Raw genomic sequence first — 22,967 nt, forward strand, 5'->3', positions numbered from 1 at the left:
ACCCACCGAAGTTATAATGCCAATTTGGGGGAACTGAAAAAACTAGCTTGCTTCCAAATATGTTCCCAGCCAACCTGGGATAACACTACCTGCCCTCCAGGACTCAACAACCAAGAGGAGCCTTCTCTACCAATTGCTGTTAAAAAGCACCTGGTATCTGGGGCAGCTCTATGCACACATTGACAAATTCAAGTCCGGGAAGCAAAGCGGAGATAAGATGTAAGATGGCACATTTCAGTGCGAGTGTAGTAAGTGAAGCATGGTAGGAATGCCACTTGATAGCCAGGCAGCCCGAGGCTCTGACAGCACCTATGTTTGATTTCAACCAACATCCACTTTTTGGACTTTGTGATGCCAGTGACCTTGACTAGAAGATTTTTTTAAACAAAAGTTACCTAATACCTATGTCCACATACCATAAGATAGCTGTCATAGCATGTTTGATTTTAAATAGACTTACATGCCTCAGGTCACTATTAATGCATTAAAATAATCTACTGTGCAGTTTTAGGAGAAAAAAACACACAAAATAGTTCTCTTAGTGGAGTATGAACACAAAAAATCAAGGGAGCACAAAATATTATTTGCATGGTGTTTAAATCTCATTTTCTTTTTAAATTGAGCATCCTTACTCAACAATTTCTGTGAAACTCTAGGAGTCCAGTTGTGCCTGTCAAATTGTATTAGCTATGTAGGAGTTCTGCCTTCAAGCTGTCTAGCCCAAAGCTGACCATGAGACAAGGCTGTGGCTGACCATGAGACAAGGCTGTGTCACACAGTAATTTTGGATGACAGCTTACCCTGAGCTCATGCAATTCTAGGAGGCAATTAGAATACTGGAGGTCATTAACGCTGTGTTTGATTATGTAACATAGTATAGAAAAAAATTACACACACACAAACGCACACATTGGTGGGGTATTGATTTCTATGAAACAAATGTGTGTGGGGGGTGTTTTCCAAATCGAATGATTTCTAAAGTAAATTTCTAAAGTCTCTTGTGAATTTATAACCAATATTCAGAGATATGTGTACATATAAAATTTAAGGAATATATTGTCTTTTATTGTTTTGTTTTCATTTCTCTAATGAAGTATTTCTGATATTAAATTGTTCTAAAAAGTGTGTCCTACGGTGTGGGGAAGGATGTATTTTATATATGTAAATTTATGTGCAGTTTCGTCCGAAAATATACATATTTAAAATCCAAAGCTTCCTACCGAGTATTACAAATAGAATTTGTTAGAAGAATTTTCAATTTCCAAAAGAAGAGACACTCAAAGATAGTAAATTGGGGGCATAGCCTAAGGAAGTCTTTATAAAAACATTTTGAAGCAGTTAGTTTTGTCTAATTTAAGTGCTAGATGGTCAAATCAGCATACTCTCATGCCATATGCTTCCCTCGGAGCTAGTTTTGATTTGCATAAATGTTAGATGGTTGGAGAATAAACTTAAAAGATGCTTTTTTGTGGTTGGTGAGGGTGTTGGTGGTGCTCGGTGAAGCTGAATTCCAACTCAGCCTTCATTTACTCTTCTCTCTCACACTGGTTTGCACTCAGATATCTGGCTGCAGAAATAAGGCCATTATCAGTTCATTCATTTAGTAACCGCAAGGTTAGAGAATGCAGGCTTGATTGCTAGGTAAAGAATGTTCAAACTGTAATTATGATGAATGCACTGTCATAGATTGCTCTGGAGACTTCTGTCAATGACTTGAAATTAAAAGGTTGATTTTCCCTGTTGCCATGCAGTGTTTCCTGACCTGCTTTTCTGAGGTGAGGGCTCACCTATTAAACCAAGGCCCTTGCAAACATTTCAATAATGAGAAAATATACCTCCCTCCCTGCAACTAAACCTCCTGGAGTTAGCAAACCATTCTGTAACGAGTCAGGGAAGTTAACAGTCTCTTTTCAGTACTCCTATGTTTAATATTAAATATCCAAAAAATGGACTTAAAGGTACACATGTGTAAAAATTGAATGTTCGCCTGACTGGTGTGGTTCAGTGGTTGAGTGTCAACCTATGAACCAGGAGGTCACGGTTTGATTCCTGGTCAGTGTACATGCCGGATTGTGGGCTCAATCCTTGGGGAGGGGGGGGAGAAGGGGCATCAGGCAGCCAATCAATGATTCTTTCTTAGTGTTGGTGTTTCTATTTCTCTCTCCCTCTCCCTTCCTCTCTGAAATCAATAAAAAAAATAAAAAATAATTGAATGTTCTGCACCTGTCCAATGATGAGCAGCCTGGTAGGCTGTGGTGATTTTCAGGGTGGAAAGAGCATGAGGAGAACAGATGAAGGAGGATGCCAGAGGAAGCTCTGAATCTATACACCTTTCTGACCAGGTTACTTCTGTGGAATCTAAGTAGGCGCAGGAACTGAGTGAATCTGTATTTTGCCCTTTTATTTCTCACTTTGAGAATTACACATGTGGGACCAAAACAAGAGAAGATTGTTTGTGTGAAACTGGTTGAGAATAACCCACTGACCTAAAGGCTATTAAAAGAAACATTAACAGCTCAGCCACTTAAATTACTCAAGTTCACCCTTAGCTGGATGCCAGCATGCACAGGTGAAACCACCATTAAGATAAAAAGGAAGGCTACCTGTGCTCTAGGGTTTGAAGAATGTGAAGGATGTTGATACCAGCACGGACATTGCCAAATATTAGTACTTCCGTGATCCTTGTGGGAATTAAACCTTTTTATACAAATTGTGTTATCTGTGTTATAGGCTCAAAAGGCTGCCATGATAATTAATCATGTAACAGATGCAAAGTTCCTAACAAAGCCCTGGCCTATAATAAATGCTCACGAAGTAACACTTTAAGAAGAGGACGAGGAAAGGCAGTAACACTAGGAATTTAGCTGAAAATGAGCAACTTTTGATTTTATGTAATTTAAGAGACTTGTAATTTATAATTTGGAGCACAAGAAAATTAGATGACTGTGTTGGTAAATAAGAAATGACACCTTCAAATGACCTCATGAGTTGAACTAGAATCGAGGGGGCTTGATGTAGCTAAAAATGATGCCCTCCTGAGTAAAATGTTTGACGCGTGAATGCCTGAGCGCCTGTAAACTTACTGTGAGCAAGGGCTTTAACTTGCTTCTTTTACTACCATCTCCCTTGCACTTAGAACAGTGCCCAATACATAGGGAGTGCTCGTGTGTGTGCGCGCGCGCGTGTGTGTGTGTGTGTGTGTGTGTGTGTGTGTGTGTGTATGTGATGTGTATGAGTACGTGCTGAGAAAGAACAGGACATTCCCTTTGGTCTGTGGGTACTTATATAGTACTGTGTGTCCTCACTGCTTTTTAAAATTTCAGGAAAAAATACAGAGTAGGGAACGTAATTTTGGTTCTTGGGCAAGTAAGAATTTTGGCTGACTGTGGTTGGGAACGCAATGATTACTCTGAAAAGTTGTTGAGTATAATTTGTGGTTGGTAACGGATCTATGACTACCATCTCAGCGATTCAAAGCACACTCAGCGCCTTTGAAATCAGAAATGGTGAAGTAAAAATGAAGTTTTCTTCTCACATTATGCTTCACTGTCTTCAGCTTCTAACAATACTCTCTGTTATACACTGTGTTCTCTTTCTTTCTTTCTTTCTTTCTTTCTTTCTTTCTTTCTTTCTTTCTTTCTTTCTTTCTTTCTTTCCTTCCTTCCTTCCTTCTTTCTTTCTTTCTTTCTTTCTTTCTTTCTTTCTTTCTTTCTTTCTTTCTTTCTTTCTTTCTTTCTTTCTTTCTTTCTTTCTTTCTTTCTTTCTTTTTTTTTACCATAAAGTGTATTTTTTAATCTTTCCATGTTGCTATATAAATATCTAGCCTACTTATTTTGCTCTTTGTACAATATTCCATTATGTATATTTAGTTTATTTAATTCATCCATTTTATTGTAGATGGAAATTGGGATATTCCCAATTCTTTTATTTTTTTAACCCTTTATTGTTGAGAGTGTTACAGATGTTCCTACATCCCACCCCCCATTGCACCCTCCACTCAGGTCCCACCCCGCCTCAGGCCTTCACCACCCTATTTATTACCCATGTCCATGGGTAATGCAGGCATGCATATAAGTTTTTTTATTAATCTCTTCCCATCCCCCTCCCCACTTCCCTCTGAGATTCATCACTGTTCCATGTTTACATGCCTCTGGTTCTATTTTATTCATCAGTTTATTTTGTTCATTATATTCCTTATTTATTTTTATTTTAGGCTCAATTATTGATAGATATGTATTTATTGCCATTTTGTTGTTCATATTTTTGATATAAATATATATATTTTTTCTTTTTTTCCCTTTTAAATATATTTTATTGATTTTTTACAGAGAGGACAAGAGAGGGATAGAGAGTTAGAAATATCAATGAGAGAGAAACATCGATCAGCTGCCTCCTGCACACCCCCTACTGGGGATATGCCCGCAACCAAGGTACATGCCCTTGACCGGAATCAAACCTGGGACCCTTGAGCCCGCAGGCTGATGCTCTATCCACTGAGCCAAACCGGTTAGGGCTTCTTCTTAAAGAAGACCCTTCAACATTTCATGGTTTGGTGGTGATGAACTCCTTTAGCTTTTTCTTGTCTGTGAAGTTCTTTATCTGACCTTCAATTCTAAATGATAGCTTTGCTGGGTAGAGTCATCTTTGTTGTAGGTCCTTGCTTTTCATCACTTTGATTATTTTTTGCAGCCTGCCTCTGGCCTACAGAGTTTCTGTTGAGAACTCAGCTGACAGTCATATGGGTGCACACCTGTCCAAGAGAAAGCTGCCCCCCCCCCCCACCCAGTTTATGCTCTGATGCCAGATAATTTAGTCCCTCCCTGTATGTCCCTGAATCCTTTCAAGCTGCTGCCTCAGTGCTGGAGCTCAGAGGGAATGAGTCCTTGTTTGGGCACTTTAAGAGTATCTGGGATTCCAACAACCATCAGTGACACTCAGCCACCAAGTCTGCTATTTTTAAAATATATTTTTATTGATTTCAGAGAGGAAAGTGGAGGGGGATAGAGATAGAAGCATCAATGATGTGACATGTAGGCTGCCTCCTACATGTCACCCCACTGGGGATCGAGCCCACAACCTGGGCATGTGCCCTGACCAAGAATCAACCCTGGGTCATAGATCAACACTTAATCCCTGAGTCAAATTGGCCAGGCAACTCTGCTATTTTTTATAGCCCAAAGTTATGGGAACTTCTCCTCCTGGCACTGGTACCCTGGGCTAAGGGGTCTGGTGTGGGCTGGGACCTCTTGTTCCCCATGGGGACCTCCACTGCCAAGATATCTTTCCCAATTAAAAACATGTCACACATAGGTGTCAGACCAGCCTGTTCATCACCTCTGCCCCTCCTACCAGTCTCAATGTGGCTTCTTTAATTATTTAGTTGTAAGGCTTCCATTCAGTTAGATTTCAGGTGGTTCTGAATGATGGTAGTTCTGCGGTTTTGTTGTAATTTTTGATGTGGTTGTGGGAGGAGGCAAGTACTGCATTTACTTACATTGCCATCTTGGCTCTCCTCTCCCGGATATTCCCAGTTCTTGAACACAAAGCCAACCTTCCTCAGAATCTCTTATATTCTGGTACCTGTAGTACATTTACAAGAGCAAAAGTTAGCATACATTATTTTTCAAATTCATTTGATTATGGATTTGTTTTCTGGGACTCTTGTGGAAATACTGTTCTATAGAATATATTTTGCGAAAAAAAGTCTAGAGAAATAACATATGGGGTAACTATGTATTTTCACTTTGAAAATGAATAAGACCAATATAATATATCAATAAACAAATGCTAAGTCTGAATGCACAAAGTATTGGGAGCCATAGTCACTTTATATACATGCAAATAAAATATAGCAGACAATAATGTCATTGTGTAGAAAATGGTATAATATTTCAGATATAGACAAAAACAAAAGCTACAAAATAAAATAAATACACATGTTATGTATTGAGCAAATTTAAAAATCTCACTCAAAAGATAAATAGCTTCTTAATTATACCTTTTAAAATTGTTTTGGTATTAAAGTTTCAGGAATATGAATCATTCATCTATTGTTACAAAGCTATATTAAGTGTATGCAGTTTGTCAGGAACTATATAAAGTCTTGAGGATATGAAAATAAACAACATAACAACCTTGCCTTAAAGGAATGTACTGCTGACTTGGAGGAGATGGACACATAATCCAATTAATATAAACACAATACTGTAAGTGCACTGATAGATTTTGAACAAGGAATTATAGAGCATTAATAAGGAAAGCTGATGCTTTATGAATAAATTAGGCAGACAGGATGGGTGATTGTATTCCAGGTACAGGAAGTAGTATGAAAACAAGAGAGATAAGTTTGAAAGGTGGAAATACAAACAGGAAAGAAAAATTTCTGATAGATGTGGAAGATACACCTTTTAAGAAAGAGGTTTGAAAGGGTCAGTGTCATCTGTACATCGATGGAATTTGTAAGCATATAATGTTCCTTGTGTGTGGTACTTTGGTGATGAGTTTTGAATGCTTGTTAGTGATGGAAATCCCTGATTTGCCTCAAATGTGAACTATGAAAGATCTTTGGAATCAAGTGTGACAACTATGTCTCGGTTAACTCTATATCTTCAGCACTTAACAAGGCTCTGGTAGGTAGTAGGTGCTCATTAAATATTGTATGGATGGATAGTGAGCGGGATGATAAATTTGTATAATTTGTACAGTTGAGGAATTTGATGATTTTTCATTTTCAACCAGAAGGAGGCAGTGTTGCAGAAATTAAAAAAATTTGAAATCAGTGGATTCTTTTTAACTACGTGACTGTGAGTGATTTATCCACCTGTGCTAAGCTTCAATATCCTTACATTCAAAATAGGGAAGAGATGATGTAATTAATTCAAAATGCTAAATTGTTTTTGTTTATATCTGAAATATTATACCATATTCTCCACAATGACATTATTGTCTGTTATGTTTTATTTGCATGTATATAAAGTGACCCCTACTCAAACATGATAATTGTTATTATCCAGTGAGAAATAAAGCTAATTAATTATAAAAGGGCCATGTTTTAGATGATTTAAAAGTTAAAGTCTGTTTAAATTTAATGTATTTGAAACTAGGAAGCTCTGAAAAGTTCTGTGATCTTAAAAAAATATATAATTTTTACAAAGACTGAAAGAAGGACAAATTAGAAGGAGAAAGCTCATGATCAGGAAGAAAAAAGACAACGTATTGTCATCATTCAGAATGAAATAGATTGTTTGGGTTCAAAGTCCAGCTATACCATTGACTAAGTGTCTAACTTTGGGGAAATGTCTTAACTTCTCTATGCCTCAATGAGATTTAGAAAAAGAAAATTTATACTCTTAGAGCAGTTTTAGGTTCACAACAAAATTGAGGGACAGGTACAGAGCTTTCTCATATACTTCCTGCAACCACACATGCATAGCCTCCCTCATTAAAAATATTCCCCATCAGAGTGATACATTTCTTATATGTAATTGATGAACTTACATTGACACAGCATCACCCAAAGTCCATAGTTTACATTATTGTTCACTCTACATTATGGAACATGCTACATGTTTGAAAAATGTATAATGATATATATCTGTCATGCTATCATACAGAGTATTCTACTGTCCTAAAAGTTATCTGTACTTGTTCTATTTATCCACCCACCCTCACAGCACCTGGCAAGAATTAATCCTTTTACTATATCTATAGTTTTGATTTTTTTTCAGAATGGTATATAGTTGGAATCATACAGAATGTAGTCTTTATCAGATTGTTGTTGTTGTTTTCACTTAGTAATATGCATTTAATGTTCCTCCATGTTTCTTTCCTGGCTTGATAGCTCATTTCATTTTTAGCACTTTATAATATTCCATTGTTTGGACATAGCACCATTTGTTTATCTATTCACCTACTGAAGGTCAACTTGGTTACTTACCAGTTTTAGCAATTATGAATAAAGCTGCTATAAACACCCATGTGCAGGTTTTTGTGTAGATAATTCTCAACTCTTTGGGTTAAATACCAAGGTGTGAGATTGCTGGATTATATGATAAGAATATATAGTTTTGTTTAGTGAGATATTGTATTTTTCAGGGTTTTAATAGGATGAATCAGATAATCAATATAAATTGCTTGGCAGAGTACCTGGCATATCAATCCATGCTAATTATATTTTCTTTTTTAAAAAATATATATTTTATTGATTTTTTTACAGAAAGGAAGGGAAAAGAAGAGGGATAGAGAGTTAGAAACATCTATGAGAGAGAAACATCGATCAGCTGCCTCCTGCACATTCCCTATTGGTTATGTGCCCGCAACCAAGGTACATGCCCTTGACCAGAATCGAACCTGGGACCCTTGAGTCTGCAGGTCCACGCTCTATCCATTGAGCCAAACCGGTTAGGGCATAATTATATTTTCTGATATTATTTCATAAAAGATTATATAAAACTCAATTATTTACAGTATGGATGGAAAAGTAGGTAGAGAAAAAAAATCAGAAGAAAAGTGTAAAATCATTTGATAACTCCATGTGAAGTATTCGCATCTACAGCAGTCCTAGATATGCAGAATATGTTGTCTAATACTTGTTCCTCTGCCTGGAAGGAATACCTTGCCTTGAGTCTCCTAGTTCCCCACCCTCTCTTTGAACTAATTAAGAAGGATTATGCAAGGTAATTGTAAATAATGGTTATCCAATTCTTCGGATAAGAAAAAAGAGTATTGCTAAATGCACCCTGGATCTGAATCATATAAACCTGATGAACAACTAAGGTTAAAATGGTGTAGTGGAAAAGCACTAGACACACAGTCTGGGGAACCAAGTTCATGGCCTAACTCACTCTCTATGGCTTGCTTTGTGAACTTGGATTTAATTCTTAGTAATCGAGTTTCCTCCACCATAAAATAGGAAGGAGACTCCCTCACTGGTTATTAGAGAGCAAGATGAGATAATGAATGTGAAAGTAGTGCCTGAAATATTCAAGAAGTCAATAAGTGTAAGTCTAATTTTAATACATGGAGTCACTAAATAGCTTGCTCATAATCAGTGCCATGATAATAAATAAAAAATGCAAAGTCATCTGTCACCAATAGCATCTTGAGTAAATGTCATGTCATGGTACATTTCTTACAATTGATGAATTTACATTGACACATCATCACTCAATTTTGAATACCTGAATGCACTTGCAGAGTTATATTTTTCTCTTATTCTCTACACATAAAAGCATATTTCTACATTGCAGGGGGTTTGATAATAGAAATACATAGGAAGAAGCCAAAAAAATCACATATTATTCACTACCTGGAAATATTCAATTCCTTTTGTTTTTTTATCTTTCTGTATGTAACAAGCTAAATCTCCAGAAAGATCAACCCAAATATATGTTTCTTAAAATGTCTATGTTAAGTACACATAATTGATTTCTGTTTTATAATAATATTCATGAGCATAGGGTTACATTTAAGTGACTATATGTTTGTATCATTTTTGTTGTTGTTAATCCACTCCTGGGGATATTTTTTTATTGATTTTTAGAGAGAGTGGAAGGGTGGGAGAGAGACAGAGAAATATTGATGTGAAAGAGACACTTTGATCAGTTGCCAGGGATCAAGCTGCAACTGAGGTACATGCCCTTGACTGGAATCAAACCCAGGACCCTTAAGTCCTGGGCTGACACTCTATCCACTGAGTCAAACCATCCAAGGGTTAAATGACTATCCTATCTAATAATAGACAAACATGGTAATTGCCCGTACCTTCGCTACGTCTCCCATTGGCTAATCAGCATGATATGCAAATTAACCACCAACAAAGATGGTGGTTAATTTGCATACATAGGCTCCAAGCAGTGGAGCAAAGCCTGATGGCCCAGGGCCAGTGGAGCAGCAAGGCCTCATGGCCTCGGGGCCAGCGGAGCAGCGGAGCCTGACGTTTCTGGGGCCAGCTGTGGCCAGAACTCAGCCAGAGCAAAGGCCTGGGCCCCAGGTGCTGGAGGCAAACCGGTGCCAGCAGCCAGGGGAAAGGAAAGCCCATTGCACGAATCTCTTCATGCAACAGGCCTCTAGTATGTTAATAATACACAATGCAGAACCTTTGTCTCTTTCTTCTTTTCTCCATCAAAGTATGCAGTTCATACAAAGGCTTCATTTTTATGCAAATTTTTATTGTTCTCTACTTGTTTGTTTCCATTCTCCAGTTAAATATCATATCAGAAAATATCAATAGCATTTAAGCAGGCAGCAATTAGGGGAGAAAACCCTTATATGTAATGCCAGCCCAAATGGAGCAAGGGACCCTTTCATCTTGATTTTAAGCTCTCGTTCTATTCTGATGGCTTTGAAGTGCTCACTTGGGCTGAAGCCACTCAGAAAAATTCAGCAAAATAAGTGGTTTGACGCAAGGAAAAATATAAACCCTCAACCTTTCCCAGCTTTGTGTAATCATCACATTTGTTTACTTTATACTAAACTTGCCTTTGTGGAGGTTACATTAACCAAACATATTTCCCCCATTTTTTAAAATCCTCTGACAGTGCCTTCTCAGTCTGCAGCTAAGTTTCCCCAAATACTTAAATATTTGACAAGCACCAATTTTGTTACTAAGACTCACTCTAAATTATTAAATATATATAGACCCGTTTATTATTTTTCAAAAATGTTTTAAAATAATGTCTGCTTATAAGAGTAGCAGAATAGGCAAATTTGATTTCTTGATCTTCTTTTAAAGTAATTTTTACAGTGTCTAAACTCTGCTTAGTAGTAAAATTGTCCATATTATATACAGTTGTTTGTATGAAGAATAATACAATAATCAATAAGTAATAGTACAAGAATGAACTCTATGTTTCCTCTACTGTACTCATGACTCTAAATCTAAACCTACTTCTGCCCCACCCTGTACTGTCTGATTGCATTCAGGGGAAGGAAGCCACTGAAGTGTCATTTGTTGTACAGAGCAATACTCCAAAACTTCCAATATTTCATAACATGATCCACTTTCATTTACTGAAAATAAATATCAATTGAGCACCCACTATGTCGTAGATGTTGGGAGTGTAGTAGTGAAGTCAGACAAAGTCCCATTTCATATGGACTTTACAATTAAGAAGAAAGGCTATGCATAAATTAGTAAGAGACTCTTTGATAATGTTATCAAGTCTTAAGTCCACTTATTATTTTGTAAGAGGTACATTCTCTTTCTTTATCTTGTTAATGGGTAAATGAACTTTTTAATCTCTAAATAGCACATTTAGTAGGATTTTTTTGGTTGGTGTTGGTGGTAGTATTTTTGTTGTGTGTTCTTTGATGATCCGGTATGTAGTCACAACATTGCTCTCTATAGGAATAAAAGTGTAAGATTTTTTGAGGGGTTAACAAAATTAGTCAAATTTAAATTTCTATATTATTAATACACTAGGAGCCCAGTGTGCGATTCAAAATCGCGAGGTGCCCCCCAATCCCTCTCCGGCCCTTGAAGCAGCCACAGCCACTGCTGATCATGCCCTCTCCCAGCGCAGGCACACGGAGGCCCCTGATGCCCCGCCCCTGACACTGCGCACGCAACCGCCTCCTATCCAGTCAACCAACCCGTTACATGTCCTGGTTAATTAGCATATTTCTCTGTTTTTTACATATATATATTATCATACGAATGTTAAGTTCAGTACAATATATCTGATACATTTTGAAACATATTTTATCCATTCATCTAAGCAGCATACTATAATAAAATGTATATGTTAAATATAATGAATTCAAATTTTTTGAATGTTGGAATCAAGTTAATTTAGTAACAGCAAAATATGTATATAGCCAGTCAATTGAGTCATTTTTTTTTCATTCTTTACATTCAAACGATTAGACTTTGACTTTTTAAATTTATGTTGGAATGTTGTTTTTCCTTAATCTGAAATGTGTCTTCAAATATGTTTTATTCCCTTTTCAGGAATTTGCTGCACTGACAAAAGAATTAAATGCATGTAGGGAACAACTTCTAGAAAAGGAAGAAGAAATTTCTGAACTTAAAGCTGAAAGAAATAACACAAGAGTAAGTATAAAACTGCCTCTGCTTGAAATTGATTACATATATAATTCAGTGCCTTATCTCTTATATGGGCATAAAAAATAAATATTTAAAAACTTCAGGAATACTTTAAGCAGACATCACTTACAGTCAGTTACTTAAAATAAAGGACAATATACTACAAAACTCAAAACAGGAAGACAGGAAACCTAAATTAGAGTTTCGGGTACTAAATTACTATGTTGCCTTAGAAAATGTCCCTTTCCCCTGTCCTTTTTGCTTTTTTCAATTTTAAAAAGCAAGGCTGGGTTTCAATACAGAATTTCAAACTTTCAAAGTGTTACTCTGGAGTGGGCAACCAATACCTCAGAGGCCAGAGATAGGCACAGGGGAGAGGTTTGAGGGGGGGAGCATGAGTTTCGATTATGAGGTAATATGAGGGAGTGTTGTGGCATTGGCCTTACCTCACCCAGCAAAATATTTATTTATAAAAAAATTTTTAAAGTTTTAAAATGCAAAACCACTGGAACAGAAATCTCCAAGTTAAAAGAGATCTACTTTTTCTGTTTTAGAAGATTGTCATGGAGACTTTCATTTCTGATTTCTGAGTTTAGGAAACTGATGGAATATACTATATTCTCCTCTTGGAAACCCACGTATTGTTTCAATCTCATAACATTTAACATTCAAGTTCAAAATGTGATTGAAGATTCCGCCTTTTCTAGCTATGAAGTCACTAAATTTAATAAAATATATAAATTACCATAATGCCCAGAAATGAGAGCAGCTATTCTACTAATGAACATAGAGAAAAAATACTTTTGTGTGATGTAGTTCAACTTTATATAAAGTAGGTGAAAAATATTTTAAATGTTAGAGTTCTAACAGATTAATGCTGAGAAAACAAGTTATAGTTAATGTACTTGTTCATTTTATGCTTGGTCTTGGAGAGTAATATAAAAATTATAGCTTCATAAACAGTGAGCTAGTGCGCTAATGAGAGATACTGCTACATGAACAATGGTTATATCATCAGATTCAGTTTATCTCCTTATTCATCAGGGGCTTGTTTTATGCGTGTGCACACAGGAACTGGTTTTTATTGTGACTCTGATGAGCCAGTCTCATGGTGCTCCAAACAGGACAAAATGAGAAGTTTAGATCGTGTTATTTAGGGGTCAGGTTAATTTTTTTTTCTCCCTCTATATATTGCCCCACCCTTGACTTTTGAGTTACACTGTATTTTTTCCCACCCAAATTTAAAGTTTATTTCTGCTATGAGCTTTATTCTGCCCGGTTTCACTACTCTCTATTTTAACACTTTTGGCTACATTCCCTGATGTAGCACAATATGCCAAATGTAAAAGTAGGAGCCGGAAGCTGAAAATGGAGGGAGATGCAAACCTCCAGGTAGCTTTCAACTATTTCTCATATTTAAAATGCACAGAAACTCTCTTATTGGTTGTGTATCTATTTCTGCTTTATGTAGCCTTTCTTTCCACATCCCTGTTACCCCTTTCCACAGCCCTATGTGGGAGATGTTATAATTATCTCCATTTTGCAGATGAGTCAGCTGAGCTCAGAAAAGGGCAGATAACTTGCCAGAAGTCATGCAGTGATAAATAGCACATAAGGGATTTAAAAACTAAGGCAGAGTAACTCCAGAGCCTGTACCCTTAGCCACAAGGCCTTCAGCACAATTATTCAATTTAAATCCATGAAAAAACGCGTAGGTTTACTACAGCTTATATGAGACATTGCCTAAGAATTAATCTCTACCATATAGAGTATGTCAGTTCTCCTTAATTGTGACTAATTTCAGAGAACTGGGAGATTTGGGGACATCATCCACACGGTTTTCACCATATTATACCCCAAGAGGTCCAAAAGTGCCTGTGACTATTGTACCTGCAAAGGAGCTTGGGTAATAAAAGAACAAAGGCAAGCTATATTTGAAATACCTATTCAGGAGTCAATGTGAGCAAAATACAAGTATTAAGTTTCATTAGGACAGTAGAAATTGAAGCCATTGATTTTATTTTATTTATTTTATTTTATTTTATTTTTTATATTTTATTGATTTTTTACAGAGAGGAAGGGAGAGAGATAGAGAGTTAGAAACATCGATGAGAGAGAAACATCAATCAGCTGCCTCCTGCACATCTCCTACTGGGGATATGCCCGCAACCCAGGTACATGCCCTTGACCGGAATCGAACCTGGGACCTTTCAGTCCGCAGGCCGACGCTCTAGCCACTGAGCCAAACCGGTTTCGGCTGAAGCCATTGATTTTAAACATGAATAATAGTTACTTTGAAAACATGGATAAACCTGGAGAATGTTTTTCTTTTCTTTCTTTTAAAATTAATTTAAAATTATTTTTTACATACAATACTATATTACTTTCAGGTGTACAAATTGGAGATTAGACATTTATGTACCTTATGAAGACATCACCGTAATGTGTCTAGTACTCATCTGCCACCATTCATAGTTATTACAGTATTATTGACTATACTAGAAGCCTGGTGCATGAAATTTGTGCACGGGAGAGGGGAAGTCCCTCAGCTTGGCCTGCACCCTCTCCAATCCAGGACCCCTCAGGGATGTCTGACTGCCAGTTTAGGCCTGATCCTAACTGGCAGTCGGACATCCCTCTTGCAATCTGGAACCGCTGGCTCCTAACTGCTTGCCTGTCTGCCTGCCTGATCACCCCTAACCTCTCTGCCTGCTTGCCTGATCAACCCTAATCACTTCTGCCTACCTATCTGTTGCCCCTAACTGCTCCCCTGCCAGCCTGATCACCCCCTAACTGTTCCCCTACTGGCATGATCGCCCCCTAACTGCTCCACTGCCTGCCTCATCACCCCTAACTGCCTCTGACTTGGGCTCTGCCACCACAGCTTTGTCCAGAAGGACATCCAGAAGGTCATTTGGCTATCCGGTCTAATTAGCATATTGCTCTTTTATTAGCATAGATTCCCTACAGCCCTGTGACTATTTTTATAATTTGTGATTTGTACTTCTTAATCCCCTTTACTTTTTTCACCTGTCCTCCACCTAGAAAACATTTCTCTACTTTCCTTAAAATCAGTTATATGGAGGATTTTTTTTGTTGATTATGTCAAAGGAAAATGAATTTATGAAGTCTTCCTTGTGCAAAATATTGGTTATATGACAACTACCTAAGTTACATAATCACCTCTGACCTTCTCCACCACACAAAAAATATAAAGGGCTGAAAACTAGCAATACCCATCTCTTCCTCCATAATGCCCTATTAAATGTTGCTAAATATAACAGTTTTATAGATTTTATATAATCGTTTTTCTTCTATATGCTGTGTTTTCCCCTTGCTATAAACACCTACTTATTGGTCATTTAGAGAAAGTAACAAGCTAGTATTTTCTTCTCACGCCTGCAAAAATTTTTGATTGGTGTTAGATTGTGAGAAAGTTTAAAGTAGAATTGCATGTTTTAATTTCCATGGTTCTCATAAACTTGTCCTTTTATCTTGAGTAGTTAACATATGGGTTGAAATAACACAAAAAAAGACAATCACAAAGAGAACTCATAAATGGATAGAGGTATTTGTGTTAATTTTGAGTATCATAAAAAATCAGATCAGAAGGGCCCTCCTGTTTGATATTTGGATGAATTATACCTTCTTTGAAATAGAAAACGGAAGTTTTCAATGGAGTTTAATGAATAAAGTTTATTTAATATATCAAGTAATAAAAATGATAATATAATAGCTAAATTAATTAAGTACAGAATGTTTTTCTAAGGGTTTCACATGTTTAACCCACTTTATCCTTGTGGCACTCCCACTTTCCCCACTTAACTGATGAAAAAACTGACATAATAAGTAACTTGCATCAGGTCACATGACTGAGAAGTGACACACCCAGGGAATCCATTGCTCAGCTTCACCACAGGTGATGTATCTAAGAAATCATATTCCTATGTAATTCACAAGTCACATGTGCTATGATAAAATTGTGTTTAAGGAAGAGCAGAGTCCTTTTTTGTGTGTGTAATTCATTCCTAATCTGTTCAATAATTTATTTTTGCCTCAATTGTGTGGAAAATAATGTACTAGGTATTTATTGTGATGTCCAAGCTGAAAGTTGTGGCTATGTATCATGTTGTCACTACAGAAACAACTGGTCCCTTGCCCCGAAATATGAGTGAATGAAAATCCAACTGCCTCAAGTAATTAAATTGAGGACATCCAAATAAAAGCATCCTAATGTTATACTTGATTGTACAAATATTATAGCAAGTATTTACAGAAACAATTAAGCAAGCTTTATTGTTTAATATTACCACACTAATAAAATATAGAAAAAGGTGATTAAACAAGACTTGTCATTCTTAAAACTCTGATCACACTTAGACAAAGTTATACTTAGAGAAAATAACTTATTTCTGATGTTTATTTCAACTTACTCAATTTGATTACTAGAATGTACATGGTTTTTCCTTCAGAATTATCTGAATTAATGACGAGATAAAAGGAAACCAAAAATGTTGATATAGTTACTATCTCTTAATATCAGAATGGAGAATTTTTTAATATGTTCTTATTGATTTCAGAGAGGAAGGGAGAGGGAGAGAGAGATATAGAAACATCAATAATGGGAGAGAATCATTGATCGGCTGTCTCCTGCACACCCCACACTAGGGATCCAGCCTGCAGCCTGGGCATGTGCCCTAATCGAGAATTGAGCCTTGCCCTCCTAGTTCATAGGTCGATGCTCAACCACTGAGCCATGCCGGCTGGGCTCAGAGTACATAATTTTTGTTGTTGTTTTGGAACTGTTTCAACTGTTTTTGTGGCTGAAGATCTCAAAGGATGGTTGTAACGACTGCATAACTTTGAAAAGAAAGCTTTGATTTCAGAAGTCAGAAATAACAAAGCTGAAATCTCATCTCATGGGTCATAAACTAAGACCTAATTGTCCTTAATTCAAATTAAAGACCTAATTTAAATCAATTCTTACTCTGCCCTCTTATTTTTATCTAAAGGAATTATATAAATGTTCAAATACAGAAACCTGCCACTACCAAAGGAAAGCTTCCCATTCCTGACAAACCTTTCTACACAAGTTCATAACCTTCCTCCAAAGACATTTCCTCAATGATTATAAAATACAGTCCAATTGAGGAAAAAGAAGACCCTAGCGGTGAAAAGCAGGTGAAGATACGTGTGTATGCATATATAGGTGCTTTCTACTTCAATGCCACTTGTCATTGTAAATAATTGTGCACAATGTTATGTCAAATTCATGTATTAATATAAAGATGTATAGTTTTAGAAGTTTAGTTAAAAAATATCCAACGGTGCCATATGTGTGCATGCATATATGACATGTTTCTTTGTATAGCTATATATGCTGTGGTCATTTAAAGTGAACTCCAACATAGGATTAATGGCCATTCATATAGCCCCTGAATTTTTTTTTTTAGTATACCTCTGCAAGCTTTATTAAATATTATACTAAAGTGTGGCTTCCAGAAAAGGTACAATTAGCAAATATTAAGTGGTATCTTGGATTAGTTCTTTTTATTTTTAATTTATTTTCATTTGTAAGCTTAAAAGCCATAGATACACCCTACATTAAAATATCTGTAGGCACATTATCCAGGCTAGATAATTTATATTTATCATTAATTTAAATCGTCAAGTACTAAGCATATGTTATGTAGAATATTTTCCTAGTATTGAAGTGTATTCAGGATAAGTTAATTTAAGCTCTTAAGGAGTCTGTTTTATACTAATAAAAATATATTTGGTTTTATTATTATATAGATGAGAGTTCCTAGTTGCACATAAGAGCACAGCTTAGCTGTTTTAATCAAGAAAACATTAATTAAGGTATATAAAAATCTCTCAACTGAGCTTCCAGGCACAATTTCTAGGACCACATTTCTTAGTCTTGTAAATTTTCCTCACACCCCCAGTCCCAGTAACATGCACCCTCTGCTGCTACCTGTGCCAGCAAAACAGATGCCCCGCCCATCACATTTCCTCATCTCTCCCCTCAGAATCTGTCCTGTGCACGTGGCTCTGATTAGCTGACTCTTAAGTCACATATCTGCCACCTAGTGGTAGCCATGACTGAGAAATGTTTCTTGGAGCCTATGTTACTGAGACAATAGCATTCAGAAAGTGGGGAACTATTAAATATGGAGGGTTTGTTCATAAGATTTGGGGCAACCACAACTGTCAAGTCTACAGTACAATCTCACTTTTATCAGCTCCTTTTTCATATTAAAATTCTAAACAACAGTATTACCGACATGTATCCACTCAACAAATACTTATTGTGTATCTATAGATGTCAGGAACTAAGCCAATATTCAAATACCCAGATCATTTAAATCAAGATAAACATAGTACCTACCCTTGCGGAGTCTATATTTTAATGAGGAAACAATAAAATTTAGTGAAATTGTTCTTGAGAAATAACACAGCATGATATGTTGTGAAGAAAATAAGCAAGAGATTCAAATAGAGGATTATGGAGGATGGGAAGAGGAGAGACCTACCTCACACAGAGTATCAAGCAAGGGTTTCTTTGAGAGGGTGAAGTTTAAACTAAGATTAGAGAATGAGAAAGAGCTGGTCACATGAAGAGCCAAAGGAAGAGTATTCCAGGCAGAAATTTCAACACAAGCAAAGGCTCGGCATATTGAGGGTCCAAAAGTAGGCGTATGTAGTTAGAGCATGCTTTGCAGGGAAAGACTAACACCAGATGATGTTGGAGAAATAGGCAGGGTTAAGTGCATAACATGCTATATAGCCTACCTGAAACTGATTAGATTTAATGAACTCGGGCATGTATCTATAGAATTCAAGAGTAGAATATCATGAATATAATCAGAAGTTGATAAATAAAAGGAAAACTCCTTGAACTATCAATATTTGTGTCATCTTCATAGAGAATTTCTATTACAATTATTTTGATCCTTAAACATGACCTCTACCTACTGATTTGTATATGTTTAGAATCTCAGGTTTTTATGTTTCTTTATGCCAGTGGCATGGCAAAGTTTTCTGACACTGACCCATAATTAGAAATAGTAAGTGTAGAGAACTTATTAACTTAATAAACATTAAGAAATGTGATGCTAATATGTGACACTCAATCTAGCAATGACATTATGAAAATCAAAAATTTTCATTACTGTGTAAGCTTTAGGAAAAAATCTTGGGGAAAAAACTAAATTTTTTATTTCCACCCCAGTATCTTCTATTTGTTTTTTTTCTCTTGTTTGAGTAACTTCTGCTTTATTTTGCACAGACACCATTTGTTAGCCTACACTTCCACCATCCTCCTGAAAAGCTCTCCTAAAGAACCAACTGGTCATGTGTTATTCTTCAATAGCAACATTTTAATAACTGATAACCCAGTTTTTTTTTAATTTTCTTCTCATGTATCTTTGCTTTTAGTGGCAGAACTCCCTCATACAATAAAATAAAGGTGATATTCTAAGTCACGAAACATTTAAAAACAAATTTTGTCTGGAAAAAGTCAAAGCATAGAGTCTGTAATATACTGAAACCACTGGACTTCTATCTATCCTGGACTTCTATCATGGCTCCAGTGGCCACTCTGGGTAAATGAAGGTTCTAGACTACTCAGTTTAAAAAGTATTTATACCTGAAATTTATATATACATATCTCATGTCAATTGTAATTAAAAAATAAAAAATGATTTAAAATAAAATTACGTCCTTTAACCTTTTTTCCAAAATGACTATTGCAAATTTCAGTTACTCTATTCCATTTGACTGCATACATTTTTATGATATAATTTAAGAATTAATTGTACATAAAATTATTAGCAATTATCACTAATAATTACTATAGCAACTGGTAATTGTGATTATTACTGTAATCACTATACAACATGTGATTATCATTACAATCACATTTAAAGCCATGTGATTATTATGTACATTTCCTTCAAATAAAAAAATTAAATAACCAAATGTAAATGGAATTAATTTTGACTTTAAACATTATTAACAAAACCATCATGCATTGTGCAATGTTCTTTAATAATTTTCATATTGGGTCACACATATTACATTGTGCTCTACTGAATCCATACTCAAATGGTTAAATTTTCCAAAAGAATGTATACAATTTACATTATATTTTTAAATTCAGTAATTTTTCATATAATAGAACTGCAATTTAGTTGATTTTCCCCATCACCTTTATCCCCTCTATGCCCTCTTGCAATGCTATTTAGTTTTAATGTAGTTTATGAAGCCTGGTTTGGACACAGGTTTGCACTTTTTGCCACTTACCTGTATTATAATCTGAGGTTATCATTAGATATTATGTAAACTTACAATCTTTTAAGGAAGTCATTTTTAAGAATTAATCATTCAAATCCATAAGATAATTCTATTTTCTGTTAAACTCAACAGCTGTTACTGGAGCATTTGGAGTGCCTTGTGTCACGACACGAAAGGTCACTAAGAATGACGGTGGTAAAACGGCAAGCCCAGTCCCCCTCGGGAGTTTCCAGTGAAGTGGAGGTTCTCAAGGCACTGAAATCTTTGTTTGAGCACCACAAGGCCTTGGATGAAAAGGTACAGTATTGTAAAAGGGATTCTTACAATCTTACATGTCAACTTTACTTCAAAAAAGCTATATTTTTTTAAAAAAAAAACTTTACTAAAAATAAAAACTATAGTAATGGCAAAAGATTTCAGCTTCCCTGTGCTTTTGCTGAGGATTGCAGCAACTGTGCTCTTTGTCTTCATCCATGACACTCCTGACTCCTGAACACTCAGTTCAGAGGAACACCTTTGAGTTATAAGAAATTTATTTTTTATAAATGCAACAGGATTACTGTGTGTATATTGGTAACATTCATCACTATGTGAATGTTTTTAATGCCACTGGATATATGGCTTCTCACGTTAGACTTCTGTTATGGTACATTATGGTCCAACTCCCTATTGCCAGTTGAAATTTAATATTATCACTCAGCTTTTCTCTCTCTCTCTTTTTCATTTCCTCTTGCCCCACCTCTCTCTGAAATGCATGTATATAGATGCCAACATTAGAGACAACTAAATGGCAAGTAAGCATATCTTGAAGTATATATTATAACCATACAGTATTTATAGGTCTCTAATATCATAGTTTTGAATATACATTTTTAAGCCGCTGAAGATAATAGCATAAGGTATTAGTAGAAAAACCTACTTTAGGTCTTTTTTAAAGTAGCCATAAATTTCTTTCAGCTGGTCCTCAGATAGATTCTACTGACATAAGCCAATATGATGATAATATTCTTTGCGGGTTAGTAAGGTTTATGACATAATTTCCATTTTGTAAGTTTTAAAGAATGAACATTTAAAAATGAATAAAGCTTTAGGATTTTGTAAAGTGGAAATTGGGTCACTTCATTGTAAACTATCAGAAAAGTTCTGAGCATTAAAATCCACACTAGGGATTCTTACCCAGTTATATCTAGGTTTTGACATGCAGGCACTCTTGCTCTATTTAATATTTATATACATATGTATTTTTATCATTGATCTTTCAGATGTTCTTTGAGCTGGGGATTATGTGGAATATATACATAATAATAACTATAGTTCTGTTTTCCAGATAATTAGGAATAAATTATTTTATTTTTTATTTTAGCTCTGAGAGGTGACTTTTTATGAATACTGAATAAATCAAAAATATATAATGATTCCTGATAAACATAATATCAACAAATATTGCTTATCAAATCATCATTGAATATATTTAATGTTGTTTCATATTATATCCCCTTTCTTATTACAAAAGTATATTGTTAAGAATCTGCAAGACTTTATAGAATATCTGTTATGTATCAGACTCCTTGGCAGATATTTGTCACAAAAAGATAAATAATATATTCTTCTTACAACTGAGGAGTTTAAAATTAGTACTGCAGATTCACATGTCAATAACAGCACTACTAAGAAGACGTGTAAAATGTGATACGAGTCACAGAAAGAATTGTGACTTATTCTGCTTGAGAAAGTGACAAGGAAGTCGTGAATGTATTCATAGAGGGGGTAACATTTGATCTGGGTATTAAAAATGTGTCAGGGTTTTTTAAGCAGAGAAATAAAGATACTTTAAACACTGCAGCCAATATATAATATAACCCAGAGGTATATGAAGAACATGACCTGTTCAGAGAAAATTTAACATAACTTGAATGAAGGTACTTGAGAATGTGTGGTTTGGGATGCTCCCTGGAAGCACCCCACATCATTTAAGTGAGGAATACTTTTATGCAGGAATGAATAGAAAGCAAAAAACACCATTTAAGACAAATAACCTGATAGATGTACATACATTTAAGAAGAAAATGATTGTTGTACAACTTAGAATATAGAAATAATTTACTATCAGTACAGTGAACTCAACATAATTAAATGAAGTATTTTAAGCCATGGCCCAGGAAGCTGTAATATGATGTAATAACTCACCAGGTGTGTCTTGCATATTAGTAAGTTTAGGGACAACTGAACTAATTATCAACTAAGTAATGCTCAACAGCTTAAAGGAAAACTGTCATGACTTTGGTCTCTGAAATTGGACAGACATCCATAACTGTCATCTCTAAGCATCTTCTTTTTTTGAGGAGAGAATAATAGCACCTACCTCATAGAGTTGTCATGAGGATTAGGAATGATCTGACATGCAAAGCTCTTAGCTCATGCTCAGCATGTGTCAAATGCTCAGTGAATATTAAATGGATATTACTATTAACATGAGTACCAAGTTTCAGCATTTGACAAAGCTTTAGAACTATGTAAAGATATTATCACTGTTGACCTTCATGCTTGTTTTAAATAGTATTTCAGCCCTAATCGGTTTGGCTCAGTGGATAGAGTGCTGGCCCATGGACTGAAGGGTCCTGGG

The 22,967-nt window shown here is 35.7% G+C and overlaps 1 protein-coding gene across 5 annotated transcripts in view; it reads left to right on the plus strand.

Moving 5' to 3' along the window:
- The first annotated feature begins 11,944 nt into the window (after positions 1-11,944).
- The window catches only part of PPFIA2 (PTPRF interacting protein alpha 2), a 176,050-nt gene continuing 165,027 nt past the window's right edge, over positions 11,945-22,967 (plus strand). For all 5 annotated transcript variants that reach the window (XM_036300686.1, XM_036300690.1, XM_036300688.1 and 2 more), the window contains exons 1-2: positions 11,945-12,052; positions 20,477-20,641. In XM_036300686.1, the coding sequence (XP_036156579.1) occupies positions 20,531-20,641 (111 nt within the window). In that variant the 5' untranslated portion in view covers positions 11,945-12,052; positions 20,477-20,530. The remainder of the gene's footprint in view (positions 12,053-20,476; positions 20,642-22,967) is intronic.

Source organism: Myotis myotis, unplaced genomic scaffold, assembly GCF_014108235.1.
Source record: "Myotis myotis isolate mMyoMyo1 unplaced genomic scaffold, mMyoMyo1.p scaffold_m19_p_3, whole genome shotgun sequence".
Classification (NCBI taxonomy): Eukaryota; Metazoa; Chordata; class Mammalia; order Chiroptera; family Vespertilionidae; genus Myotis; species Myotis myotis.